This window comes from Perissodus microlepis, chromosome 17, assembly GCF_051167445.1.
Source record: "Perissodus microlepis isolate ML-2025 ecotype Zambia chromosome 17, ASM5116744v1, whole genome shotgun sequence".
In the NCBI taxonomy this organism is placed as follows: Eukaryota; Metazoa; Chordata; class Actinopteri; order Cichliformes; family Cichlidae; genus Perissodus; species Perissodus microlepis.
The window spans coordinates 26,417,908-26,441,969 of record NC_140477.1 but is presented as its reverse complement, the minus strand read 5'-3'; the positions used below and the strand labels follow the sequence as shown (position 1 = coordinate 26,441,969).

Below are 24,062 nucleotides of genomic sequence, written 5' to 3'. Positions count from 1 at the left end.
CTTTTTGTGAAAAATTTAGATTTATGAGATTTGCAAGTCATTGCATTTATTTACATTTTACACAGCATCCAAACTTTTATAGAAGTGGGTTTGTATAAAAAAAGAAAATTTAAATTTTGGTGAATATAAATCAAGCTTAGCCACATGTTAAAAAATGATGCTGATATCATCTTTAGTCATGTTTTGAAAACAGCAGTCTTTGTTGCACAATGAGATAGGTTTAAAATTAAGATCCCTGTTGGAATTGTGAAGAAAAAGGATGTAAATAGATTGATGTAGAAAACAAAACAAAAAGAAAAAATTAAATAAAGAAGAAAATGTAGTTAGTTTGTTGTAGCAGAAGAACAAGTAGTGGAGGAATAACTGCTGTGCGTCCTGGCCTCGGTTCAGTGGGTGCTACATTCATCACTCTTCTTGTCCTGCCCTTGTGCATGTCGCACAGTGCAGTAAACTTATAGGAATGAAATTTCACTCTGTAGAGTTGCTTTATGTGATGATCTTTTATTTGAAGCCACGGTACTTCTGTTGCAAACAGAAATGATATCAAAACTTGGATGGTTTTAATTCAGCACTTCGCGAAGTAGTATAGTATAAACCCTGCTGTTAACAGAAACTATGAAATAACTATCTAGGGTTCAACACAAAGAAATCCTTTATGAATTTTAGAATAAACAGCTTTGGTCACGTCAAGAAAGCATTGTTACCGTTACGTTCTTTTCCACAGGTGTTGCAGTTGGAGCAGGTCCAGGACCAGGCTGCAGAGCTCAGTGTGAGGATCATGAAGGTAAGACGTGTGCACTTATTTTGAAGAACATGCATAGGATTTCGTTATGAACAAAGACTGTTTGCATAGGATGGAAGTAGCCACCATGATGTCTGCCACTGGTTTTGATTTCCACATTTTGAAGCCTCAGCCTTCATGTGTTTATGTTGTTTATCGAATACAGAAGTGGCCAAATCTGGATGAGAGTCGGGGGTAGTCAGCTACTCCTAGCAAGCATTGTTGGCAAATAAAGAGATACATATAATTAGTGCTAAATAAAAACAATAAAATTCTATAAATGAACTTACTAAAACTTACCTTTGATGATCTGTATCATAAGGCAGGTATATATTTTTAGACAATTCCTTTAAAATGCTTTAAACGTAGCAACAGCAAAAACGCAACCATCTGGCAGCTACCAGTCACAGAAGGCTTCCTGGCAGCTCTCGCTTTGCGACTACCAGGAGCCTCCACCAAACGGTCAGGAAAGACATCATTTTCCTCTAGTAGTCAGAGGTTGCCAGGGGCGTTGCTAACCAGTCTCTGGGCCTGTTTGACTGAGGCCTACTGTACTTGGATTAGTTGAGGTGGGTCCTAGCAGGCAGCTGTAAGCTACACCTCACTGTCTTGGCTCTCCTGTCAGTCAAAGCAGCCACATCTCTAACTTTGAACATTTAACACTTGAGCACTTCACATGAATAGAATATAAAAAATAAATCAGCTCCTTGTTTAGAAGGAAGAGAATATCCTTTTAATGCTCTAAGTTGGGCATTTTAGCACAGGAGACTCAACTGGCCATTGAGGAACTGCAGTTCATTTTCTGTGTGGAGTTTGCATGTTCTTCCTGTGTCTGTGTGAGTTTTTCTTCAGGTGCCACAGATGGTCCAGAGATGTCCACTTAGTGGGGTTAGGTTAATTGGTGATTTTAATTTGCCCATAGGTGTGAACATGGTGTGCAAATGATTGTCTGTGTTAGCCCTGCGACAGATTGGTGATCTGTCCAGGGTCTACCCTGCCTCTTGCCCTGAGACCCTGTGCACTGATCACCAAAGTCATATATAGACCTGAAAATCTATGTGTTCTATATTTGTCTTACATCTGTTCAGTCATAGAGCAGCTGCTAAGATTTTATTTGGTCTTTTATTTACTGTGAGGTGAAGATAACCCTACATGTTGACATGCACACACTGTCCACTTTACTGTGTTTCAGTGTACCTTAGATCTAAGTCTGTACTAACCTGTTTTGATCACAGAGTAAGATATTAGTGATGCACCTAAAATTGTCTTTTCACATGTCTGATAAATGCGTCTCCATAGGTCTTTGTAAACAGTTTGGAGCAGCTGAGTACTAAGACAGATGGAGACATTAACACATCTCAGTAAGTATTTGGATGATTTTTTTCTCATCTCTGTGATTTCTGTGCTTCACTTGAACAACATTTTAAAATCTCTCCCATGTGTACAGCAACATTTCAGTGGACCTGTCCTCTCCTGATCGGTTTACTGGCATTCAAGAGGGCTTTACTCCAACATCTGTAAGCACAGTGTTTTTCTTTATTACATTCTTTAAATCGTATGAGGTTTAAACACTCGAAAACGCACATGTGGCAACTGCCAGCGTCACACCAGAGCGTGGGCTCCCTCCTTTACACAACTAGACAAACATGTGTCACTCATTCGAACCACAAAATGTTATCAGTCTGTTTCCTGGTTGTGGACAAGAAGTAAAGACGTCCTTATTTCCTGTAACTTGTTTGAGATGTTAGCAAAGGGGGTTAAGCGCAGGGGAGGACGAGGAGGAGGAAGAAGAGCAGGGCGTAGAGTGCTTCTGGTAAGGGGAAATGGAGCAAGGTGCAGAAGGGGTTTCCCCAGCCTGAATATGCTGCCAGACTTGACTGAGAGCAGATGACCAGAGTTAAGACTGGTGTCAGTCATGATACAAACGGGTGTTTTTGTGAGTTGGCAATCTAGCAACCAGCACATGCAAACTTGGACAGTGCCTCACTGCTATTAACACAAAGACATCAGTTTACTTTAGGCCACTAAGCTTTTGGAGCATGGTTGGTTTGCTTAATTTTGGACAGCAAACTCCTGCCAGTGATGTTGTAGGCATCAGAATGTCATTCTGACAGTGTCTCTGTGCACACGTTTAATTGGCATGCTTTATTGTGTGTTTGTAAGGGTGAATATTAAAAGCACGGGCATTTTAATGAGTGAGAGCTTGTTAAAAGTAGTTTCAGGTTCCTACACTAAGGTAGATTTGTTTTGCAGTTAGGAGGCCAGGCAACCATTCTGCCAGACATCAAACACAGGCACTGGACAATATTCACAAAGACATTGTGAGAAAAAGAGTGCTCTAAGCTTCACTGAAACCACAACTTTAAACCAAGGACATATTTTGGAAAGCAAAGCACATTGTGGTTGTAAGAACCTCTCCAGAATTGTACGAGGATTAAAGGTTTGTCATAGGTTTCAGGTTAGGAAGTTTAACCACAGGCTACAGAGCTCAGCCTGAGCATCATGGTGGTAAGAACGCCACATACACTGTGCTGTGTATCTTTTGAACATAAATGATGTGGATTGCAGCTGTCATTGGTTAATGATGTCCCCTTGAGTCAGTTGTTGCTGGTTTAGCGTTTTAAACTTTATATCAGGAGAATGGAGTGAATGTCATGATGCTCAAATGCTAGTGTCCCAGCCTAAAGTGTACCCTGCTCACTGGTCCTTGAGCACACCATAATTTATAAAAATTAACGTCGTGTTGTATTCAGTAAGACTCGAAACTAGCAACTGAGACCCGAAACTCATCAGAGAGTGTTTGCTGAGGTCAAAGAGCGAGAAAGGTGAGGACTGTTTTCCAAGAGATGTCTATTCATTGGGGCTGCTTTTTGCAACTAGAGGAGTCGCCCTCTGCTGGCCAATAGAAACAGGCTTGAGGCACTTCTGCACACACTTTTACATCCAAACATCCAGAATCCAAATTCAGGTCTACAGTCTGTAAGTTGAACCTAAGCTGTGACAATGTTGTGTTGTGGCAGTCAAAGCATTCAAGTGTGTGTGTGTGTGTGTGTGTGTGTATGTGCGCGTGTGTATAGGAGCAGCGTCTACTGATCATCCTGAGTAACTGCCAGTACCTCGAGAGACACACATTCCTGAACCTGGCCCATCACTTTGAGAAACATAGCTTCACGGGGACAGAGAAGATCACACGGGTCAGTATCAACACTTCTAATCTGCAACTGTGCTTTGAAAAAAAGACTTCACACGAAGGAAGGAGTGCTCAGTGTTGTTGGCGAGAAATGCGTTGCGGTGTCATTAACAACAAAGCTGTCCCCTGGTCTCTTCTAAGCAGAGAGATGACTCTTCTTTAAAAGAAAAATACAACAGAAAAAATAAAGGTCGTGGTCTTGGAAGCTCAGTTCACTGTCACCCTAGTTTTTTTTTCTTTCACACGTACACACTCATCCAGCTGCACACAATGACTAATGACTGAATCACAAAGCAAAGAAGCATTCTGTTGGTTTTCCAGTAAAAACTGTTTACAGCCATTTTCTTTGAAATATCATTTTTAAACCGATTCTCATGTGTCATTTATATTTAGATACGTATGGGTGACAGTTTGTCTAGATTGTAATCTTCAAACGTTAAAATAGCTGCAAAAGCAAATCTGAAAAATAAGAATTCCCACACAACACATCTGCCACACAGCTGCCGCCTCATGCAATCATACTGTAAATAGTCAGAAATGCAATAAACTCTCAATGAATTCATGTAAACTTGAGAAGTCACTGATATATGCACAATCTAAATGTATTCATGCAGTTTATGAAGGATACAGGATTTCAACATGGACTGCAAAGTAAGATTACTCACAGCTTCCACACTCCATAATAAAGCCTTTAACGCCACTGCCTGCAGTTTAAAACAATAGGCATGGAAATCAGAAACTTCACTGTTATGTGTTGATGTAAAGGAGAATCATGCATCCTGTTACAGCAGGTTTTAAAGTGTTTCTTTTGTTGTGTGACTTTTTAATGTTTTCAAAAGTAAAGCCATGAGATAGGCAACATCACTGGCTATGGTAGTTAAATATTGATGAAGCTCTTGAGATGCTTTTACATCGGTGTTCCTCACTGCTTCAATAAAACATATCCGCCACAGAGACAGAGAAAACTTTGAGCAAAAGCCTTGTTGTATTTGTAACGAGTGAGCAACAACTCCAGTGAAGAGTAGCCACAATTCTGAGCACCTATGAGCAGTCTGGATCGGAGAAGGTGAGCATGAATCCTTGAGGAGTAGTTTCATCTTTTAGGCGTCTGTATGCATTCAGACCACTGTTAAACTGATGCATACGGCTCACAAGACAACCTTGGCAAGATTGTCATCGTAACTTAAAGTAAAAGGCAACAGGAGACACTGACATCTTCACGTTATCAACGTTTTAGTGTTAATGTTAGAACCTGCTCACAGAGATGGAATCAGGTTTCTCTGCTCGCAGCTCTGAAGCTAAAATTACAGGCATGTAAATAAGCTAACACAGCAAAGATTCAGCTAATCTGTACAACTAAGATAAAAATGCTGTATTAAAATCCAAACAAGTAGTGCGTCATTGCAAAGAACGCTGAGTAAATAGTGTATTATAATATGGATCTCTTCTTATCGTGTTGTGCATGTCTAATGATGTGTGGATTGGGGATAGAGAATCTGTTACCTAGTATCTAATCATTGCAGTAACATCGTGTGTTCTTGACCTGCCAGGTAAGCGTGGACGCAGTACGGGGGCTGGACCGGAAACTCTTTGAAGCCTACATTGAGAGACGAGCTGATCCGATCGCAGGCTCCCTGGAGCCCGGCATCTATGCTGGCTATTTTGATTGGAGAGACTGCCAAACACCTACAGGTACCCAGTTACCCTGCGCTGATAAAACAGAGCAGGAAATCACCGTCAGCAACCACTAACTGACCCTGGTAGAATCATATTTAAGCCCCTAGCAGGGCTGTGGGATGACAGCTCAGAGTCTCTCATGTCTAATCTTTCTAGCTGTGGTTCACATGTGTCATGTGTAAAGTACGGCTCTTTGATGACTTACTGTAAACACCACTAACATCATTTAATCAGTCTTCCCAAGGCGCTCATGGCCTTTGTGTCTAGCTGTGGGTGTGCAGCGATATGTGTGTACGCTTGAGTTGTAGCTTGACTTTTTTCGCTCACACAGTGCACCCCAAACCCAGGTGAAACTTGACTGTGAATGCGTGGTCTACCTTAGTACAGGATGTGAAGCAACATGTCAGACTGTGTGAGAGCTGCGCGAGTCGTCTCAGGTGGGCAGCAGTTCATAGTACGGCGCTTAATCTTGATGAAAAGTTGTGAGCGTTGATCTGGTTTGTCGCCTGTGAGTTTGTGTGTTTGGACTACATGTGAAAGAGGAACATTTTGGACAGAAAACCACAGTTCTAGGATATGATACTTTCACTTGGTGCATTTTTTTGTGTGGGATTCAAGTTTGTGTGTGGGGTGCTGCAAAGCATTAAGAATCCGGTTTCAGTACTTTCTTTCTGTTTTTGCCTTTGACTGTTTCACCGTCAACGTAATGTTATATTTTGAAGCTTCCACACAGCACACTAACTCATCTGCCCCTTATCCTCCTCACAGACAAGGGAAATTAAATAATGGAAAACGTTGCACTGGCACAGTGTTAGCTTGGCTAATAATGAATCCTGTTGGCACATTTCTATCAGAAATCCAGATGGACTGTTAATCAAACAGCCACTTGGCTCTGCTGTGGATGGGGCTGTGATCTTAGAGAAACATGGTTTTGCAGTCTTGTTGAGCTGCTACAGGTTCTGGTGAAAACGACTCTGCCCTGAATTTTCAAATAAAGAGAGAAAGATGAGTTTTCAATAGTCTCTTCTGCCAGAGATATAGTGTTAGAATTGCAGATGTTCATCTAAACATGGCCAGAGTTTCAAATCACAAGGTCAACAGTATGTACAAATGCTCAGGCTCACACTGCTGAACATGCTCTCTCACATTTTCTTTTTTTTACTGTCGCTCTATATGATGTCAGTGAGAACAGATATCCCAAGCACACAGATGTGGCTGTGAAGCCCCACCCACCTGCTGGTTAAACCTTTTGTTTATGAGGGGCAACCAATCTGAAGAAAGCTGGCTTAAATTGAGGGGGAGAAAGCTAAAAGTGGGGTTAAACTGAGGAAACTGTGGCCAAGTATAAGATGTATAGTTAAGATAAAATATACATATAAGATATAAGAAGCTGGAAATAAACAAAACAGATCCACTTTCCTTTCATGGCTAATTGTTACATGTCTGATGTTTTGCTTTTTATCTGGATCTTTGTTTGTTCACTTTGTGCCTTCTTCTTTCACAGGTGTAAGGAACTACCTGAAGGAGGCTCTGGTCAATATTATTGCAGTTCATGCCGAGGTGCTTGAATGCCATTAAAACTCATCACTCATTTGTCAGACACTGCTTCTACTAGGTGCTTTTGCCACCTCATTCCCCATCATGACGTTTTTTTTTCTTTCTTTCTGTGTCAGGTGTTCACAGTCTCGAAGGATCTGGTTCCTCGGGTTTTGTCTAGAATCGTTGAGTCCGTTGCGGATGAAATGTGCCGTCTTATGCAGTGTGTGTCCTCCTTCAGCAAAAACGGAGCCCTACAGGTAGGTACACACTCACACGCACATACCCGCAGTCGCAGAGCAGTTTCTCACTCATAGTAGGACCCTGACTCATAAGTCGACCACCGCACTTGGGGGGAATTACCTGTCATTTTTGATAAAGCCATATTTCAGTTCAAGGTACCATCTGGTGTCAGTTGATGATGATTACATGATTACATCTCCGTTGTTGCCCTTTTTCTGTAAACCCCCATACAGGCTCGACTTGAACTGTGTGCTCTGAGAGATGCTATAGCCACATACCTAAACGCCGACAGCAAGTAAGTGCGACAAATACAGATCCACACAGTGGCAGAGACAGGAAGTCCCACATATGTGCCCTGTGATTTATGGCTGTGGATGTCACGGACATAAATCTTAGCAGTCACACATCCCTCACTACAATCCCTATTTATGTTAGTTGGAGGGTTTTGGAAAGGAAGTGAAAGTAATCTGGTTCTGTTGTGTGCATGCACTGTGATGTGCGCCTCTGTGTGTGTGTTTGGGTGCGCGTGTATGTTCATGTATGGCAGGTTAGTGTGCCCGCATACACACACAGACCCATCTTGAACTGTGTTTTCTAGTTCTCTATCGTTAATAAATGGGTTCCTTTATGTGACATTTTTAACTAAGCTTCTCATTTTCAGCGCCAGCTTCAAACTGGCTTTGGAGTCTCTGCCTCAGTTACACAGCGGCGCCGATAAGAAGTGAGTCTGATTCCGGTATATGTTACTAATTGGAGGGACTGTGACCTTTTGGCATTTCCTTTGTGTCTTTGAGATTAATCTTTTAATTTTAATATTATCTGCAGGTTACTGGAAGAGCTGCTGAACAAGTTTAAGAGCAGCATGCAGCTCCAGCTCACCTGCTTCCAGGCCTCCTCTGTCCAGCCCATCAAGAGATAAATCTCATCCACTCCACCACCCAAAACAGGAGTCTGTGTCTTATCTATTAGCTAATGAACTTTGCCTGTATCTCTTCAGTTATCACTTTTTTGTTTACTCATCACTTTCAATTTCTGCTTTACTCGATTAAACACAAGTGTGTATTCATCTAATCTCGAAGACACTAAATGAGTCGATTTCATTGTTACTGTGCAGGACAGTCCCTGTTACGTTGGGTATGCTAATTATGTACGGCCACTCACGTACTGACAAGTAGTGAGTGAGTGGCTAATGTGCTTGTTTCTAGAAAGTTCAGGAACAGTCTGTCAGTGGGATGTGGAGCTGCAGACTCTGAATGAAATGTGTGCCAAAGTAACAAGATTTTTTTAAATGATGACAGAAAGATGGTTTTCATGTACTGTGCCATCTGTATTGCTCAGTAAGTTAACTAAACATAAGCCTTCAGCTAGGGCTGCAAAATCTCAGTCTGTGAGCTACATGGAACTGGATCAGATCCTGATCCTGTCAGGATTTTTAGACATGGTTGATGGTTTGTTTTTTTGAAAGCATTGTACTGCTTTAATCCTTTTCACGCAGCCTTATTGTCCCATCACATTTCATTGAAATCCAGCATGTTTGTCAGTAAGCTTCATCTGTGGAAACCACACTGATGTAATTGTGAGTCAGTTATATTGATGCTTTTCTTCTAATAAAGCACCATCATTGGAATTTACCATCAACTCATTTTTTTTCTCACCTCATGAGACATTAATACAAAAATGCTTCTTTAAGACTGCAGTAAATTCTTTTGTATTAACCTGCCGAAAACCCAGTGATACACGAATGCTTGATTTAACATGTGTTTTAAAGAGGGTGTACTAAACAGCTTTATTTAACTATGTATAAACACAGAACCTGCATGTGGCACCATATACATAGATTCGTACAAGCTAGTGGGATCAGTGGGTTGTAGAACCACCTTGAGAAGCAAAAACTTGATATTTTCTGTGTAGCTTTATCAGTGTCTCATATCATTGTGGAGGAAATTTGCTGCACTCTTCTTCCTAACATTGCTTCAGTTTATTGATATCTGTTTACGCACAGCACTCTTAAGGTGAAAGCATTACAGTAAGGTTGAGGTCTGGACTTTTGTGTTTCATTGTAACACCGTGATTCTTTCCTTTTTCAGTCATTTAGAATACTTTTTGTGTTCTTGGTTGACTCAGTTTCTGCAAGGTACCTGGGTCCTGTGGCTGCAAAGCAAAACAAATCCAAATCAACACCCCTGCACCACTCGGATTTGACAGTTGGTATGAGGTGTTTGGTTTTCACTAAACATGGTGTTGTGCATTATGGCCCAACACCACCACTTTGGTCTCATCTGTCCAACATTTTTCCACAAGTCTTGATGCAATTTTGCAAACCTTTCTTCACAAGCACAAGAACCTCACGTTTAAGCCGTATATTCGGTTTTGTCATAAACAGCAACCAAATACTGTTGAGCTGCGTACACAGCGACTTAGGTCTGACACAACAGACAATCAGTTATAAAACATTTATTTTGAATTGTCAGAATGATGTCACTCATTGTATAAAAGGAAACAACTTTAACAACTGGTGAAATACATATCTACATACATCGTGCTTACCTTATGCAAGGACTAAAATCATGAAATTCATGCAAAGTTTAAATGAAAACGTACAAGAGCTTTCATGTCTTTAATTCGTCTGACCAGACTGACCAGTTCCTTTTTTCAACAATGTCTTTATTAGTGTTTTAAGTAATGACAAAATGAGAACAGAAATGCAAGCTACACCTCTACAGATGCATGGACACTAGCAAGTGTGGCAAAAAAGGCTAAACTCACATGTAAATGTTCCTTTAAAAGGTGACCAAGCATGCAGGCATGTTTTACAACTGACTTCATAAAAGCTGTTGTAAACTTTGTCTTTTTTTTTTTTTCTTTCTAAAAATAGAATAGTCTAAGGAACATTATTCTTTCTTTATTTAATCTTTGTTCTGTGTTTGTAGGAGGTAAAGTAAAATACCCTTACTGGCCACTATATAATGTTTTAAGGTTTCTTAACCAATGCCATGCCTTGTCGGCCGTATTGGATGTGATACAACTACTGGATGCTAAGGATAAGTTTGTATTCCCCAACTGGTTTGCAGTGGTTCCTGGACGTTGCTGGGTGAAAGTGGTTGCAAAGAAGCTGCGCCACTAAAAAACCCCTAGCGTTTGCTATTGCTAGCAGATTGCCTGTAGTTGGTCTGCAAACATTTGCTAACTACTAGTTGAGTGGCAGTTTGCTTGCCTTCAAAGTTGTGCCCCAGCACTGCTGCCAACACAATTAAAAAGGCACAGCTTTTATTTTGAAGGCAAGCAGTCTCTATTTATTGTTTTTGTTGCACTTTTCACAGTTTAACTACAGCTCAGAGAGCAGCTGGGCAGGGTTTGTCACAAGTCCATCATTTTAAAAGACAGCTGCAGCAATATGCTAGCTACTTAACTAATCACAAGGGGTCTTTTATGAACTGATTAGGAAATACCCATTTTCCTTTGCAACAGGTGGGTTGTTAGAGAAAACAAATGGGAGTTTGCAGACTGCCATCAATCTCTAGCAACTAACCAGTCAATGAATACTCTGCCTCACCACCCCAACTGGTTGTTGCCAAATGATCAAAGACCAGTCTCTAAGCGTTTGTGACTGGGACCTTATTAATTTGACCCAACAGTGTCTCCGTGATTGTCCAAAAGTGGTCTGCAAGTTATCACATGGTTAGTTGTCAGACATCTGCAATATCTCCATATCTGCTGTGCAGGATTTTCCCACTCAAACATCTCTAGGGTTTAGAGGGAATGGTTAAAAAAGAGAAAATGTCAATGTCAGAGCTCATTACAACCAAGGAGTAAATGAAGAAGCACATCTCTGAATGTACAACACATTAAACCTTAAAGCAGATGGGCTATAGCAGTGAAGACAACTGAATGCCACACCTGTGGGCTAACAACAGGAAACTAAGGCTACAGTTTGCAGAAGTTTACCAAAATTAGATAACTGAAGATCAGAAAATCATCTCAATTACTTCTGCAACATTCACAGAATTTGTCCTATATAACATCAAACTTGGATCTACTCTATTTTGTATCAGCGGTTTCTTGGTGCACACTGAGCCCCTCAATACTACCTGAGCATTGCTTAAATGCTACAGTCTGCCTGAGTGTCGCTGCTTAACATGTCCATGTCTTCTTCTAGCAAGATAACATGCAATGGCACAAAGCATTGAGGCAATTCTGAAGGCTACTGCAAAGTGTCTCTATAGACAGTTCTCTATTCAGAATAAACCTCTACTGAAGTTCTTCAAAGATAACATCAAGCATTGGAAGGTGTAAAATCTTTCCACTTAATTGTAGGTCTGTGAGAATGAAGGGACTTAACCTCGATTTTAACCTCAAGAGTTCATGCAATATTTTTTGTTAAAACCCCCTGAGTAAAAGCTGAAAGTTTACACATTAATCACATCTTGGTTTTGTCATTTCGATCCACTGTGGTTGGGTATAGAAACAAAATTGTGACAACTATGCTTCTGTAAGACAAGTATTTCTGAATCAGTCGGTATTGATACTCTCAGCTACAATGTAAAACAACTAAAAGCACTGCAAGGGAGGACTTGATTGCAAAAAGCAGCTTGCTGAGCAATTGTTGGCTTGGAGATGAGATTGTAAGGGTGTGACTGATATTTTTGGTCCAAACGTGATGTATGGTGACTGTTCAACTATAGTCGTTAAACTTATCTGCAGATCCAAATGTCACGCTCAGTAGTGGAAATTCTAACGAAGGCACACTTGCAGACAGTTGGTTTGTTTGCACCATGGCTCAGTAGCGGGTTTAGCTATTCATCTCTGGAGCTGCAGCTCACCAGTTCACTCATTCTGTCTGGCATGTCAGCATCTAGCTGTCAGGGAGGAGCATGAACACAGGGCGTATGCAGGGTGGGGACGGAGTGGGCCGTTACTTGGGGCAGCGAGCAGAAGACACAGATCCCAGAGGAAGAGAGCGACAACAGAAAGTGTGGTTCTGTGTGGGTGTAGGGACCTAAGCGAGCAGTTGTGGTAGGTCTAGTCGCCCGGGCAGACACGCCCACAGCTCACATGAGAAAGTTTGACGAGACATAAAGGGTTAACTGAGGACACTGTCGAGATCTGCTGTTGTGTTTTCTAGCAGGAGATGACCCATTAAATTTCAGCTTTTGAATGTACAAACCACACCTGTGCATTTCTGTCTACGTTCATCGACCTCAGACTTTTTCTCTGACTTGGTTTCCCATCTACAAGTAGGGGAAAGCCATAGAGAGCAGGCAAGAGTTGTTTTGATTCTCTGCGTTCTAAACTTAGCACTCTGCCTCCCACGGATTCATTCACAAAATAAGTTCAAAACCCCAAAGCCTTATCCGCTCTCCACCAGCTCTCTGTTTACAGTAACAGAGGTGAGAAAGGGGAGTTTTTTCTCTTTCTTTTTTATTTCTATTCACCAGTATTCTGTTCCATTCTGGAGACAATATGACAAGACCTGCTTTAAAAAACAACAAAAACATTTTTGATCTGCAGTTTTCTTTGCTGTGAGTGGGTAAATAAAAGGATGGAGAAATTTGACACATCACAGAAAAGTTGTCCCCTCGATTGTACCTGTTTTTAAGACAGATGTTTTACAGCTGAGCTCAAAAGAAGAAAACATTTTATAGAAGTGGCCAAGATTAGTAAGAAGCAGAAAAACACTGGAACAAGACTGGAAAAGCATGGCATTTAGACGTGTCCTACTTTTTCATTTGTTTTTGTTCCAGGTAATAAGATGCTGTAGCTATTGTGATTGACATCATGATGTTGGCCTATGTACTGTACATAATTTTATATATAATGTGATGTGATATTTTAGCCCGTCACAAAACCTTTCACTGATTACAACCTCCATCGATTCTATGTTAGGATGGTGTGTAAAATGTGATGGGAACTTTAGCAGTCTGGACTGTTTTTGCAACAAATGCTGTGCAGAATACATGTAAGTTGTTGCATATATGGTCTTGCTGAAACAGAGATATGTTTGACCGCTAGAGTTTGGACAAAGTTGATTGTGCAACAGGACAATGATCTCAAGTGCACCAGTTAATCTACAACAGAATAGCTGAAAAAGAAAATCAAGGCGTCGCAATGGCTTAAAGGCCAGACCACCACCTGACTGAAATGCTGTGACGGGACCTGGGCATAAACAAATGCCCGCAAATCCCGATGATGTGTAGTAAAGAAGAGTTTCACAAAATTCCTCCACAATGATTTGAAAGATAACCAACAGTGACTTTGCAATTAACTGATGCATCTTTTGCTGATACATTTTTAAAAAATATTGAAATCAGTTAAAATTGCATCAATTAAACTGAACTATAATATCTTTGGATTTTAGGAGAAAACAAAAGATGCAATCAAAAAGATTGAGTCCAAAGCCGTGTAATTACCCACCCTGCCCTTCCTGCTGAAAAGGCATTTGTTTTCAAAGTAAGCTTTCTGAGTTGTTTTTAACCGCAAACTGATGACATCTTCCTTTCTTCCTTGCTCTTCTTCAAAAAATATTTTGTGGCAGTTACAGAAATGTTGTTGTGGGGTTTTATGGTTGTTTTCCATGAAAGTGGAAACAGACTCTAATCTATGAGCAGAAACCAGGAAGGCTCTCTCGAGCGCTGCACGGAAAACCAACCTCTTCCTCTCTCTCCGCCCCTCTTGATGTCATCATATTGTTTGTGATAACCAAGTGTTTGATTAACCAGTCACATCCTGCATCTGAACCACATTTCCTGTTCAGACGCTCACGCGTAGTGCTGATGTTACCATAGAGCTCACACAGTTATGAAGAGATCTTGTCACTTGTTACGTTTTTAGTCATTTATTTATTTATTTTTGAAGGAAATGACACTTTTAAAAGAACAACAACAAATGTTCACTTTAACCCTTTCTCAGATCCGCTATATAACAGTCACATTTAACATCACTATTTGATATAAAATTGAGTTAAAAAAGCTTATCTAAAATCAGCTCCCTGAGTTGCTCTCTCTCTCTCTCACACACACATAAACACAGCCAGGCACAAGACTCCATTCATAATTTACTAAATGATGGTGATAGTGTCTCCTAACAGAAATGTATTTACAAGGAAAAATGTTTTTAAAAATTAACTAAAAAATACAAAAGCTCTTTTGCTTCACTTTCTTGCAGACAGTCAAATGAAGAAGTATGATAACAGACAGTTGAATACAAAAACAACAACATCAAACTGGAGCCAGTAGCTCCTTAGCTAGCAGGGGCTAGCTATGGTTTTGGTTATTAGCTTATATTACCTTAGCACAAAGTCTGAAAATTCTTCCATAGTTTTGTCCAGATATAAAATTAGATTCTTGAGTTTAATTATTTGAAGGTTATGGGCCAGATTTACTAAATGTGACAAAATAGCACATGTGCACAATCTCCAAATAGACACCTCATTGGTGTGGTTAATTTTACAGGTGATTTACAATTGTTGTGCTCTTCTCTGAACATAGGTGCAGTTTCTGCGCTAAATAACATGTTTACTGGTTTTCATTAGAAAGTAACAGAAGGTACATTTGGTAATTTTCAAACAGACTCTGTTTCTCTTATTTTTTTCCTAGTCTATAACTAAGCCAAGCTAGGCTAATCTTAGCTAACCAGCTACTAGTTGTTGTCTGGATTGGAGTGGTTTGTGAATGCTAGAGATCTAATATAACTATTGGCATAGAAAGTGGTTAGGTTCATTTGCTAATTTTTTTTTAAGGCACAAAACTTTCGCTCACAGTTTTCTATGATACAATCACCTCAGCTGTCAGTTTCATTTGCATAGTAAGCACATAGACAGTACAAAAATACGACCTCTGGGTCCGAAAAAATGAAGCTAATGCGCAGTAAACTTGCATTCTATCTGAAAGGCACCAGGTGGCAATACTTGCGACTGCAAAAAGACTTCCTATTATATCAAAGTCTTTGGGAAAATTGCTTTCTGTCTTGACCTCTGGAAACACTTTCCTGATGTGTTTATGGTCCTAGTCACTTATTTTGGTTCACATTGAATAAAAAACATGACATTTTTTTTTAGAAATCTTGATCACTAGGTTTAAAATGGTATGCTCATTGGCTAACAGCTTATAAGTGACAAGTTGTTAGCAAACCAAACTAGCGATAATGAAAATGTTCATCGCGAGGCTTCAAAATGTAACTTTAGAAACCGGTGGATGACATCACAATCATCTTTAATACTTTAACACCTTCATTTTTAATACTGTCTACGAGTAAGCATCAAAATACTCATTATGCCCAAAAGAATACAAAAAGGGAAAAAATAACACTGCATTTTTGACTTAAGACATACACACACACACACACACACACACACACACACACATACACACACATACATGCACACACAGATACAAAAACCATACAGGGCAGATGGTTGCTGACTTAATGTCCATCATTTTTTGTATACCACTGTCCACTTTGTCCTCATTTCAGAGTTTTCTCGCCTGTCGTGTAAAATGTCATCGTGACATTTCCAACAGTCACTTAAACCCGCAAAGTTCACTCCTGCAGGCTGCTGCTGTGGTGATGTGTGATGGCCCTCTGGTAGTCTTCGGAGGCGTTTATGTGCTCTGTGACTCCTGGGTGCTCATAGCTGCGGTAGTAGTGGCTGCCCGGCTGCTGGGCATAGTACAGGAGCTGCCTGGTGAACAGAGGCTCCACCTGCAACACATGAGAGCCAAGGAGGTCAGCAAAATCCATTCAACATAGCACTATTTTACACAGCACTATTTATTTATTTATTTTTACAAAAAAAAGTGAAAAAGTAGTTGGTATTTTTGTCAAACTCAATTAAAAAAAAGAAAAAAATCAATACACCCTTTCATTTTTCATTTAGGGCAGGGGTGGGGAACTCCAGGCCTCAAGGGCCGGTGTTCTGCAGGTTTGATCCAACACAGATGATATAAATGGCTCAATGGCCTCCTCAATATGTCTTGAAGGTCTCCAGAGGCCTGGTAATGAACTAATCATTTGATTCAGGTGTGTTGACCTAGGGTGATATCTAAAACCTGCAGGACACCAGCCCTTGAGGCCTAGAGTTGGACACCCCTGATTTAGGGTGTTAGAGTTTGGGATATATTGAAGCCTTCTGTTGCAGTTCTGTGACACACTCCCAAGCTGTTTGGTTTTTGATAGTTTATTATTTATGGGCGTTTGACTGTTGACAGAGATCCAGAAAGGTTGATTCGCTATTTCAGCTTTTCCAGCTTTGTTTTATGAAACCATTTTGAGAAGTCAAACTAGAGAAGGGCAAACCATTCCTAGTTTGGTTGAAGCTCAGCTACGTGGTTAGTTTGATAGTGTGTCAAAAATCTGTAGCTAAAAGGCATGAACCTTCACTTGGCTCATCCATTTTCACTTTATATAGAAATCTGAGTCTCGGGAGGGTGACAGTGGAACCAGGCTGGCCCTGAATCTCAGTGCGACTTATTTAGAAACCAAATTTTGTTATGAAACACTGTCAACGATATGACTATGAACAAGGTCCTACAGACTTTCAAATCTTAGGTTTAAACTTTCAAATCCTATTTTTCACTTTTCAGTCCATACTTTAAAGTTTCAGCACTCTACTTTGAACCTTTCAAATCTTAGTTTTGATTTTAAGAACACCAGTTCGAACTTATTGTCAGCTTCCCAGTAAATATTAGGCTTCACTGATCCTCATAAACAAAATGAGAAAAAAATGAAAGATCTCTGGATCATAATCAGTGGTTAAACTCGGGGGCGGCAGTCACCTGCACAGTGAGGGTCCTTCTTTGTCTCTGTGGGTCCAGACACTCATCTCCGAAACACAGGAGGACCTGGAAGCGGGACGGCGGCCTTAGCCCATAGCTCTGAATCTCTGCAAGTAGGCAAAAGGACAAAAATGCATCAGTAACAGCTCTGACACCTAAAACACATCAGAATTGATGATTTCAAGTGAATTTCACTTGAAGTGGTGTGACATTTAGAGTGATTCGAATGGAAAGTCCTGGTCACACCATGTATGCAAATACAATTAGCTGTCACAGCTGGAGCTGCTTAGCATGTGGGCGGGATGATGTGGCTGTGTAGACTTCATGTGACTCTCGGCTTATCATAAAATACTTCTTTAAGAAATTATTCTTGGCTGGCACAGTATGTCATGAAGTGACTTCCAGAAAATCAGCTGAGTAATGAGTCTCAGTTTGTTCTACTGCTAATTACATTTAGTGGATTTAGTTTTGAGTTGAGGTGGATAGTTCTTGACTGAAATCCAAATTTTAGACCAGTTGGTGTTAGTCTATCTATGTACAGCAAGGTGCCAGCTGGTATGAGTTCTTAAGTGAATCAATCAGATTAAAACATATCAACCAAGCTCTGTCCAGTACACCGTGCTGATGATTAAGATACAGGTCAGGGACTTGGCGAATTAGGCATGGCACCATAGATAGGCCTTTATTTAAAAGAATAGTAACATACTAACCCAAAAAAGTGAGAACTTTTTAGTCTTTCGAGCACAAGTGATTGTTGATCAAAGATCCTGAGCTGATTTGAGTTTGTGTCCTCTCACCTGTGAGGTAGTCCTGCGTGTGGAGCAGTTTACAGGTGACGTCTCTCTCCAGCTTGTTGGGTTTGTCTCCGTATGGCGACGGGCCTCCCTGCCAGTACACCCTGCTCTGGCACAGCCTCCGGGCATAGAGCCCATCTGCTCGCATCCACAGCAACACTCCCCTCTCGAGGCTGGCTGGTGGACTCGGAGGACACTCGTCTGGCCTCCTCTGGGATGATAGGCTGTCAACAGGCAGGGGCACCAACTCATGACCTCCAGGCGTCAGGTAGTGCTTATCTGGGTTGCAAGGAGTGATATGGCAGCCATCCGGGCTGGAAGTGGTCACCTCTCTCACCAGAGAGTCCCGGAAATATACGGATACGTGCAGACGGAAGTCTAGAGGAGGACACAGGTAGAAGTTAGCTGAAATTTCTTTTTTTTAAAACTCTTTTATGGACTGTCTTTGTTTTATTTTTTCAAAAAATGAAGCACGTAAGGTTTTCAATGTTCACCACAGCCCAAAGTCACAGGGTGCTGCTGTATATTATTATTTCAGCGTTCTACATGCTGCTATGTCTTGTACTTCTATAGGAGCGTTTTGCTGAATCTGACAGTAATCTGCATTTTTTTTGGAAATGGTTTTCTGTGTATTGTTTATATGATCAAAATAAACACACACAAGCAAGAACGATTTGCATCAGATGCAAAATTCCTTCACATGTCACTAAAACTAGACCAAAAAATGAAGCTAGTTTGAACACGCTCGGTCGTCAGCTTTGATTAAAGTTGCGTTCCTTTTTTTCCAGCCTCTAGGGGGCAGAGTAAATATTCAAAATTAGCCGCATGTCTGTTGAATCAAGCTACCAGCTTTACCTAAAAATAAATACATTTTAGATTATAGCCACCTCATGAAATTCCACTGATAGCGGCTCTGTAGTTGCTAGATATTTAACTTTATTATTAAATTTGGTGCTGATTTTCTGTCTGCTGTTTGTTATGGGCAGTCAGAGTACAGTTAATAAAATGGCAGCCTGCAGCATGATACAGATCCATACACTAAATGCAAGAACTGAAATTAAACTGCACTGAATAAAGCCAAGGAACAAAGTCTCAGGTGAAATTAGTAGTTTTCTGACTTCTGCACAGCATTACGCAGTTTCAACCTAATTGTACCTTTAAATGCTACAATCTGTGTCATACCGTGTCATTTTCAGCTGTTTTGAGCTTATGTAAATATGCATTTGCTGCTTGTTCTATGTAGATGGATTTTTGCTTTTTTTTAAAAAATAGGACCTAAAGTTTAATTCTCAGCAGAGGATTCTGGTGAGAGTTCCTGATTTTATAGCGTGAGGGGAAAAAGTGAACTGAAAGTATTCGTGTACCTGAAAGTGCCTCTGCTGATCTGATGCTGGCGTCCAGTGTGAAAGGCGAGGGCTGACTCTCAGCTGGACCGTATGAGTAAATTGAGGCTCTTAGCTGGTATCCTGCACACAGAACAAACTATGTAGGCAATGCTAAAACTGATAACAATGCTTTTATTTTGCACGCTAAATAATAAGCCGTGTACCATTTTCCATGGATGAGCCCTGCCACGGCAGGGTGCGGGGCGGACAGGGACACTGAGTGAAGGGCAGCTCGGGCAGAGAGGCCTGCTCCTGACAGTAATCTCTCCAGCTGCATTCTGGACTCGCCATGTACTGTGGCATCTATAGAGAGGAAAGCAGTTAGCTGAGTGCACATCTTTGATCATAAGATACCAACAAACAGTCTTTGCATGGTCCTTTTGTAATACATTACTCTTTTAGTAGGCTTATAAGGACTTTTTTGCAACTTGTTTTATATGATCATTGCAGAATTCTTTCTTCATCCATAGATTTTTGCTTAAGCTAGTGGTAAAATCCCTGCACCATAAACTCTGATTTGTTTTTGCATGAAACGATAACGCCAACTCGCTGACTCACAAAAATAACTTAAATCAACTTGAGAGGAGAAAGCTGATTTGTTCATTTTGAGTGTGTAGTACTTTAAAAGGGTAGGTCACAGAGATTAATCAGTGCAAAAAAATCAATTATGGTGAGTAACATCTGAAACTACACCATGTCCGAGAAACTGAGATCTAAGAAATAGACATCACATTACTAAAGTACGGATTTAAAACTAAGCATCTGCAGCCTTTGTAGACGTGTTCCATACTTTATGAAAACAAATGTAAATTATTAAGTAAAGCAGAGCATAACTATACTCTTCATTACCCAGGCAGGAAGTACAGATAACTTTACATAAACTAGGATAGATAAAGTTAAATGCATCAACATTTAATTTAGTAAATGAGAATTAGCATTTACAGTGTGGCAAAAACATATTTTGCCATAAATTGTGTGCCTTTTTTAATCAGTTGCTGCCAAGAAATCTAAAAAGGACCCAAAAAGTCCAGAGTTTCTATCAGCCCCTGAAGTCAGCACAAGTCATAGTTGGGGATGCACATCATTACCCTTCACTTGTGTTTGTAAGGTCATCCATGCATGCACAATATGACACTGTCTGTGTCTTCAACCTCCCTCATTCTCTCTGTCTTACTTTAGTCCCGCCCCACTTGTTTCTATGTGCAGGAAAATCACCTGAGTCGGCACAGAGGGGTAGGAGGGATGCATCTGAAAGCTCCCTGGGCTCAGAGGACTGTCCTCCTGTCTGGGTCCTGCATGCGGGAAAGAACATTTTTATTAGAAAAGCGCTCTAGAAAATGTCTGAACACATTTTCTGTCAGTACATTTAGAAAAGTCCACATCGATGCAAGTACTTCAGCATGACTTTAGCTGGTGCTTTGACAGTTTGAGGAGTCAGAGAATTTCCACTTTTTGTCTGATACACAACTAATTATCAGATTGTGATCATCTAATAATAATAACTACAATAAAACACATCAGTAAAACCCTTTATCCAGTTTGGTTATTGCCGCTGTAGCCCAATCAGCTTTCAGTATTACTACCAGCTTAATTCATGCTGCAGTAAACTTTTTTTTAACGGTTTGCTCGAAGGGGGACTGACTTTTCTTGGCGCCCTCGGGGATGATGCGGTAAACTTTGTAGGGGTCCGAGATGTCCAGCTGGCTCCTGTCCACCAGTTCCTCAAAGTCATTGCTCTTGTTGAGGGCGCAGCGCAGGCGTGTCTTCCATGTCGGCGGGTCGGGTTTGTCGATGCCCTCCCGAAACTTGCCTTTGAACAGCGCCCAGGCCTGCAGACAGGTCCGCGGGGAAATGTTTAGAATACCTCCCTCAAGTTTAGCGAGAGAATCACACAGCCTGGTCTCTCCTAACTGCGACTGCACGGCCTGTAGAAGGACATCCTCCCGGTGCTGATAACTAGTTACTAACCCTTCAACAATAATTATAAAATAAAACTTTCGTTTATTTTCGTTAAGTGGCTTCTTTGGAGCACACAGTCATTTTAAAGAAGTTGTTTTGCGTCGCTCTCCCAGTAATGTGTGACTTTTTTTTTACAGCATGGTTAAAATATTCTTATATGGAAATAATCGCATCCTAATGTATGGAGCGAATTTCATGAAAGACAGCAAAACCCTTTTTTATATAATGCATCAGAGAATATTCAAACGCTACTAAGACGCCTAATCGAGTTAATTATTTTTACACACATCATTAAAAGGCTATAAGAGAGTTTAACAGCTCTAAAGTTTGTAATACTTTAACACATATTGCTGTTGTTTTATTCTGAAAGTCGCAGCTCGCTTGTGGCTGGCGGACCCCGGAGGATGCGGGTCTCTTACCTTAAAAAGCGCGGCATCCTCATCCCGGTTGTAGTCCTGTTTCCCGGCGTGTTTCCACGGTATCCTGAAGATGGTCTTCTCGTCGTTCTCCCAAACCAGACCGGGATATTTCCCGCAGTCCACCTGCTCGATGAGCCACTGGCGCAGCTTGCCGTTGCCGCTGCTCCCGGAGCCTCCGTAATCCACGTCGGGGTTCATCTCTGACCAAAAAGACGCACGGGACAACTCCACTGTCTGCTCCTGTAACGTAGTAATATCACACGCTCTCGTGTTTGTGTGTGTTTTGAAAGTAGACTTGTGTAGGTTTAGTAAAGAATGATTAAGTTAAGTAAAACTACTAAAGGTTAACCCACTGCGCTCCCACGCAGACTAACTTCACTGTGCGCTTCGCAGGCTGATCGAAGCCGTCTTACCTGTGAAACTTGAAAGCCGTCGAGTTTTGATATCAGTCAGGGTCAGAAAGTCCTCATCATTCCGGCGGGCCCGCTTAAATCCACCCAGCCTATGGTGAGCAGAGGGAGGGCGGAGCCGGGATGCTGAGGAGGGTGCACCTGCTGCTTCTGCTAGGCCCGCCTGCTTCCCTCCTGCGAAGCTTATCAGTGCGCACACAGCGGCCGATCTACAGTAATACACTGGGGAAACCCTGCCGGCGTCAACCCGAAGTGTCACACACCCGCACACGTGGAAAATGATAGGACGGAGACGAAAACAATTCTTTGAAATTATAAAGCTTTACGAAAAGTACTCTAGAGTGGTCCAGAGGTAGAAGCGACGCAGAAAAACATCGGCAGCAGTTTTCCCACTGGAAGATTATTCAGAACAGCTGACATAACGCCCCAGACAGGAACACAATACCACATAAGATTATCATTTGCCGTGTCAGAGCTTTAGGAGGCCTGTTAGGAGAATTCGACAGAGGATCAATTCTGCAAAAGCAATGCGGTCCAGGAGTCCGAGAAAACATGGTTTTGAAAAGTTCCCACTCGTTTCCCCTCAGTATGATTTTCAGAGTGAGTCTGGCTCCAGTGGCAGTTTTGCAGTGCTGCAATAAATATCCATCAGTGCTTTCATTACTTAAGTGAAAGCAGTGATGTGAGTATAAGACAGATCTAAAAGTGTGTTAGCTACAAACTAACAACTTTTCCCCCCTTATTTGCTTTCAGTTTTGCTGGGATAAGTACAAATACTGATGTGTTGCGTAACCTACAACTGTTTAAGGTACTCAGTTTGTATTTTATATGAAATATGAGAGAGAAACGTGCCTAGAGAGTCATTAGTCATTATGCAGCAGACTGGTTCCTGTCAGTCTTATGCTGTCAGCATTAAGCAGGAATACACAAACTGTGACATTCTGGGCTGATAACCTGTAGTTATCCTTAAAATTTGTGGATATTTTTAACTTTTTATATGTTTTTTAATTATTCTTATGAACATATTAAATATTTATGAATAGATTTTATTTTTGTATGTTTTGAACATTTAACTCTTGGGACATGTATGTGATGGAACAGATAAATGTCAGCCTCTGACAATGGCCGTTAACCAGGATACCGATATCAGTCTGATACCTGTACACGCCTATTATTAATATATGAATTTACCATCAGTACTGATGCATGAAGCGACATTATAATGTACATTGTAGAGCTTAAGCTCATCTCCTATTGATGTCTTTAATGCTCTCCTACTCTTAATCTCTCTCTCAAATTCAGAAAAGTAAGTACAATTTTGTTCTAATGTCGTGAAGTAGAAATATAAAACTTTGAAAGTAGAATTATGAAGTAATATTAGATAGGTACAAGTACTTATTTGAAGCTTTACCTACTTATCAGCACGAGAACTGAAAGGAACTCATTATGCAAATGCTTCCCATCAGCGTTATACCATAGTTGATCCTAATCTGTAACCGGTTGCCAGGTTACAGAAATCAGTCGTGTTTTTTTTTTCTCTGTAGTGTTCATCTTTAAAATGACAACTGTGTGAAAAATGCACATGTGGATGTATGATGCACTTCATCACACGTAATCTCAGTGCTGCTCTACATTTCACATATGGCACTTTTAAACCAACAATATTCAGCCGACAGCTGTAGCTGAACAACTTCTCATGTTGAGATTTTAAATAATTCAAAAATGAGCATATAAAAGTGACCATGCACTGTTATATGTTAAGCCACTTGGGGAGGATTTACGAACACGTTCTAGCTCGTGGACCCCACTAAAAGGTCTGGGCCCCTTGGTTATTGTAGTTCTGAGTTCCTCTGAGGAGTGGTTTCCACTTTTCAGCTGGTGTCATTTAAATAACTGAA

The 24,062-nt window shown here is 40.9% G+C and overlaps 2 protein-coding genes across 2 annotated transcripts in view; one reads left to right on the top strand and one right to left on the bottom strand.

Annotated features, from left to right (window-relative positions):
* exoc2 (exocyst complex component 2) overlaps positions 1-9,058 on the top strand; it is a 47,094-nt gene extending 38,036 nt beyond the window's left edge. Inside the window, exons 19-28 of the mRNA XM_084909447.1 lie at positions 725-784; positions 2,081-2,142; positions 2,229-2,298; positions 3,859-3,975; positions 5,522-5,663; positions 7,153-7,208; positions 7,322-7,444; positions 7,661-7,722; positions 8,089-8,148; positions 8,253-9,058. Coding sequence (XP_084765573.1) covers positions 725-784; positions 2,081-2,142; positions 2,229-2,298; positions 3,859-3,975; positions 5,522-5,663; positions 7,153-7,208; positions 7,322-7,444; positions 7,661-7,722; positions 8,089-8,148; positions 8,253-8,346 — 846 coding nt within the window. The 3' untranslated portion in view covers positions 8,347-9,058. The remainder of the gene's footprint in view (positions 1-724; positions 785-2,080; positions 2,143-2,228; positions 2,299-3,858; positions 3,976-5,521; positions 5,664-7,152; positions 7,209-7,321; positions 7,445-7,660; positions 7,723-8,088; positions 8,149-8,252) is intronic.
* A 5,182-nt stretch (positions 9,059-14,240) lies between these two features.
* Positions 14,241-22,783, bottom strand: LOC146369762 (interferon regulatory factor 4-like). Its single transcript, XM_084909448.1, has 9 exons — positions 22,168-22,783; positions 21,755-21,994; positions 21,019-21,205; positions 20,592-20,668; positions 19,541-19,679; positions 19,356-19,457; positions 17,995-18,369; positions 17,198-17,304; positions 14,241-16,124 (listed from the first exon to the last, which is right to left on the bottom strand). The coding sequence occupies exons 2-9, from the start codon at positions 21,950-21,952 to the stop codon at positions 15,963-15,965; spliced, it is 1,347 nt and encodes a 448-aa protein (XP_084765574.1). The 5' UTR covers positions 21,953-21,994; positions 22,168-22,783; the 3' UTR covers positions 14,241-15,962.
* Positions 22,784-24,062: the final 1,279 nt, after the last annotated feature.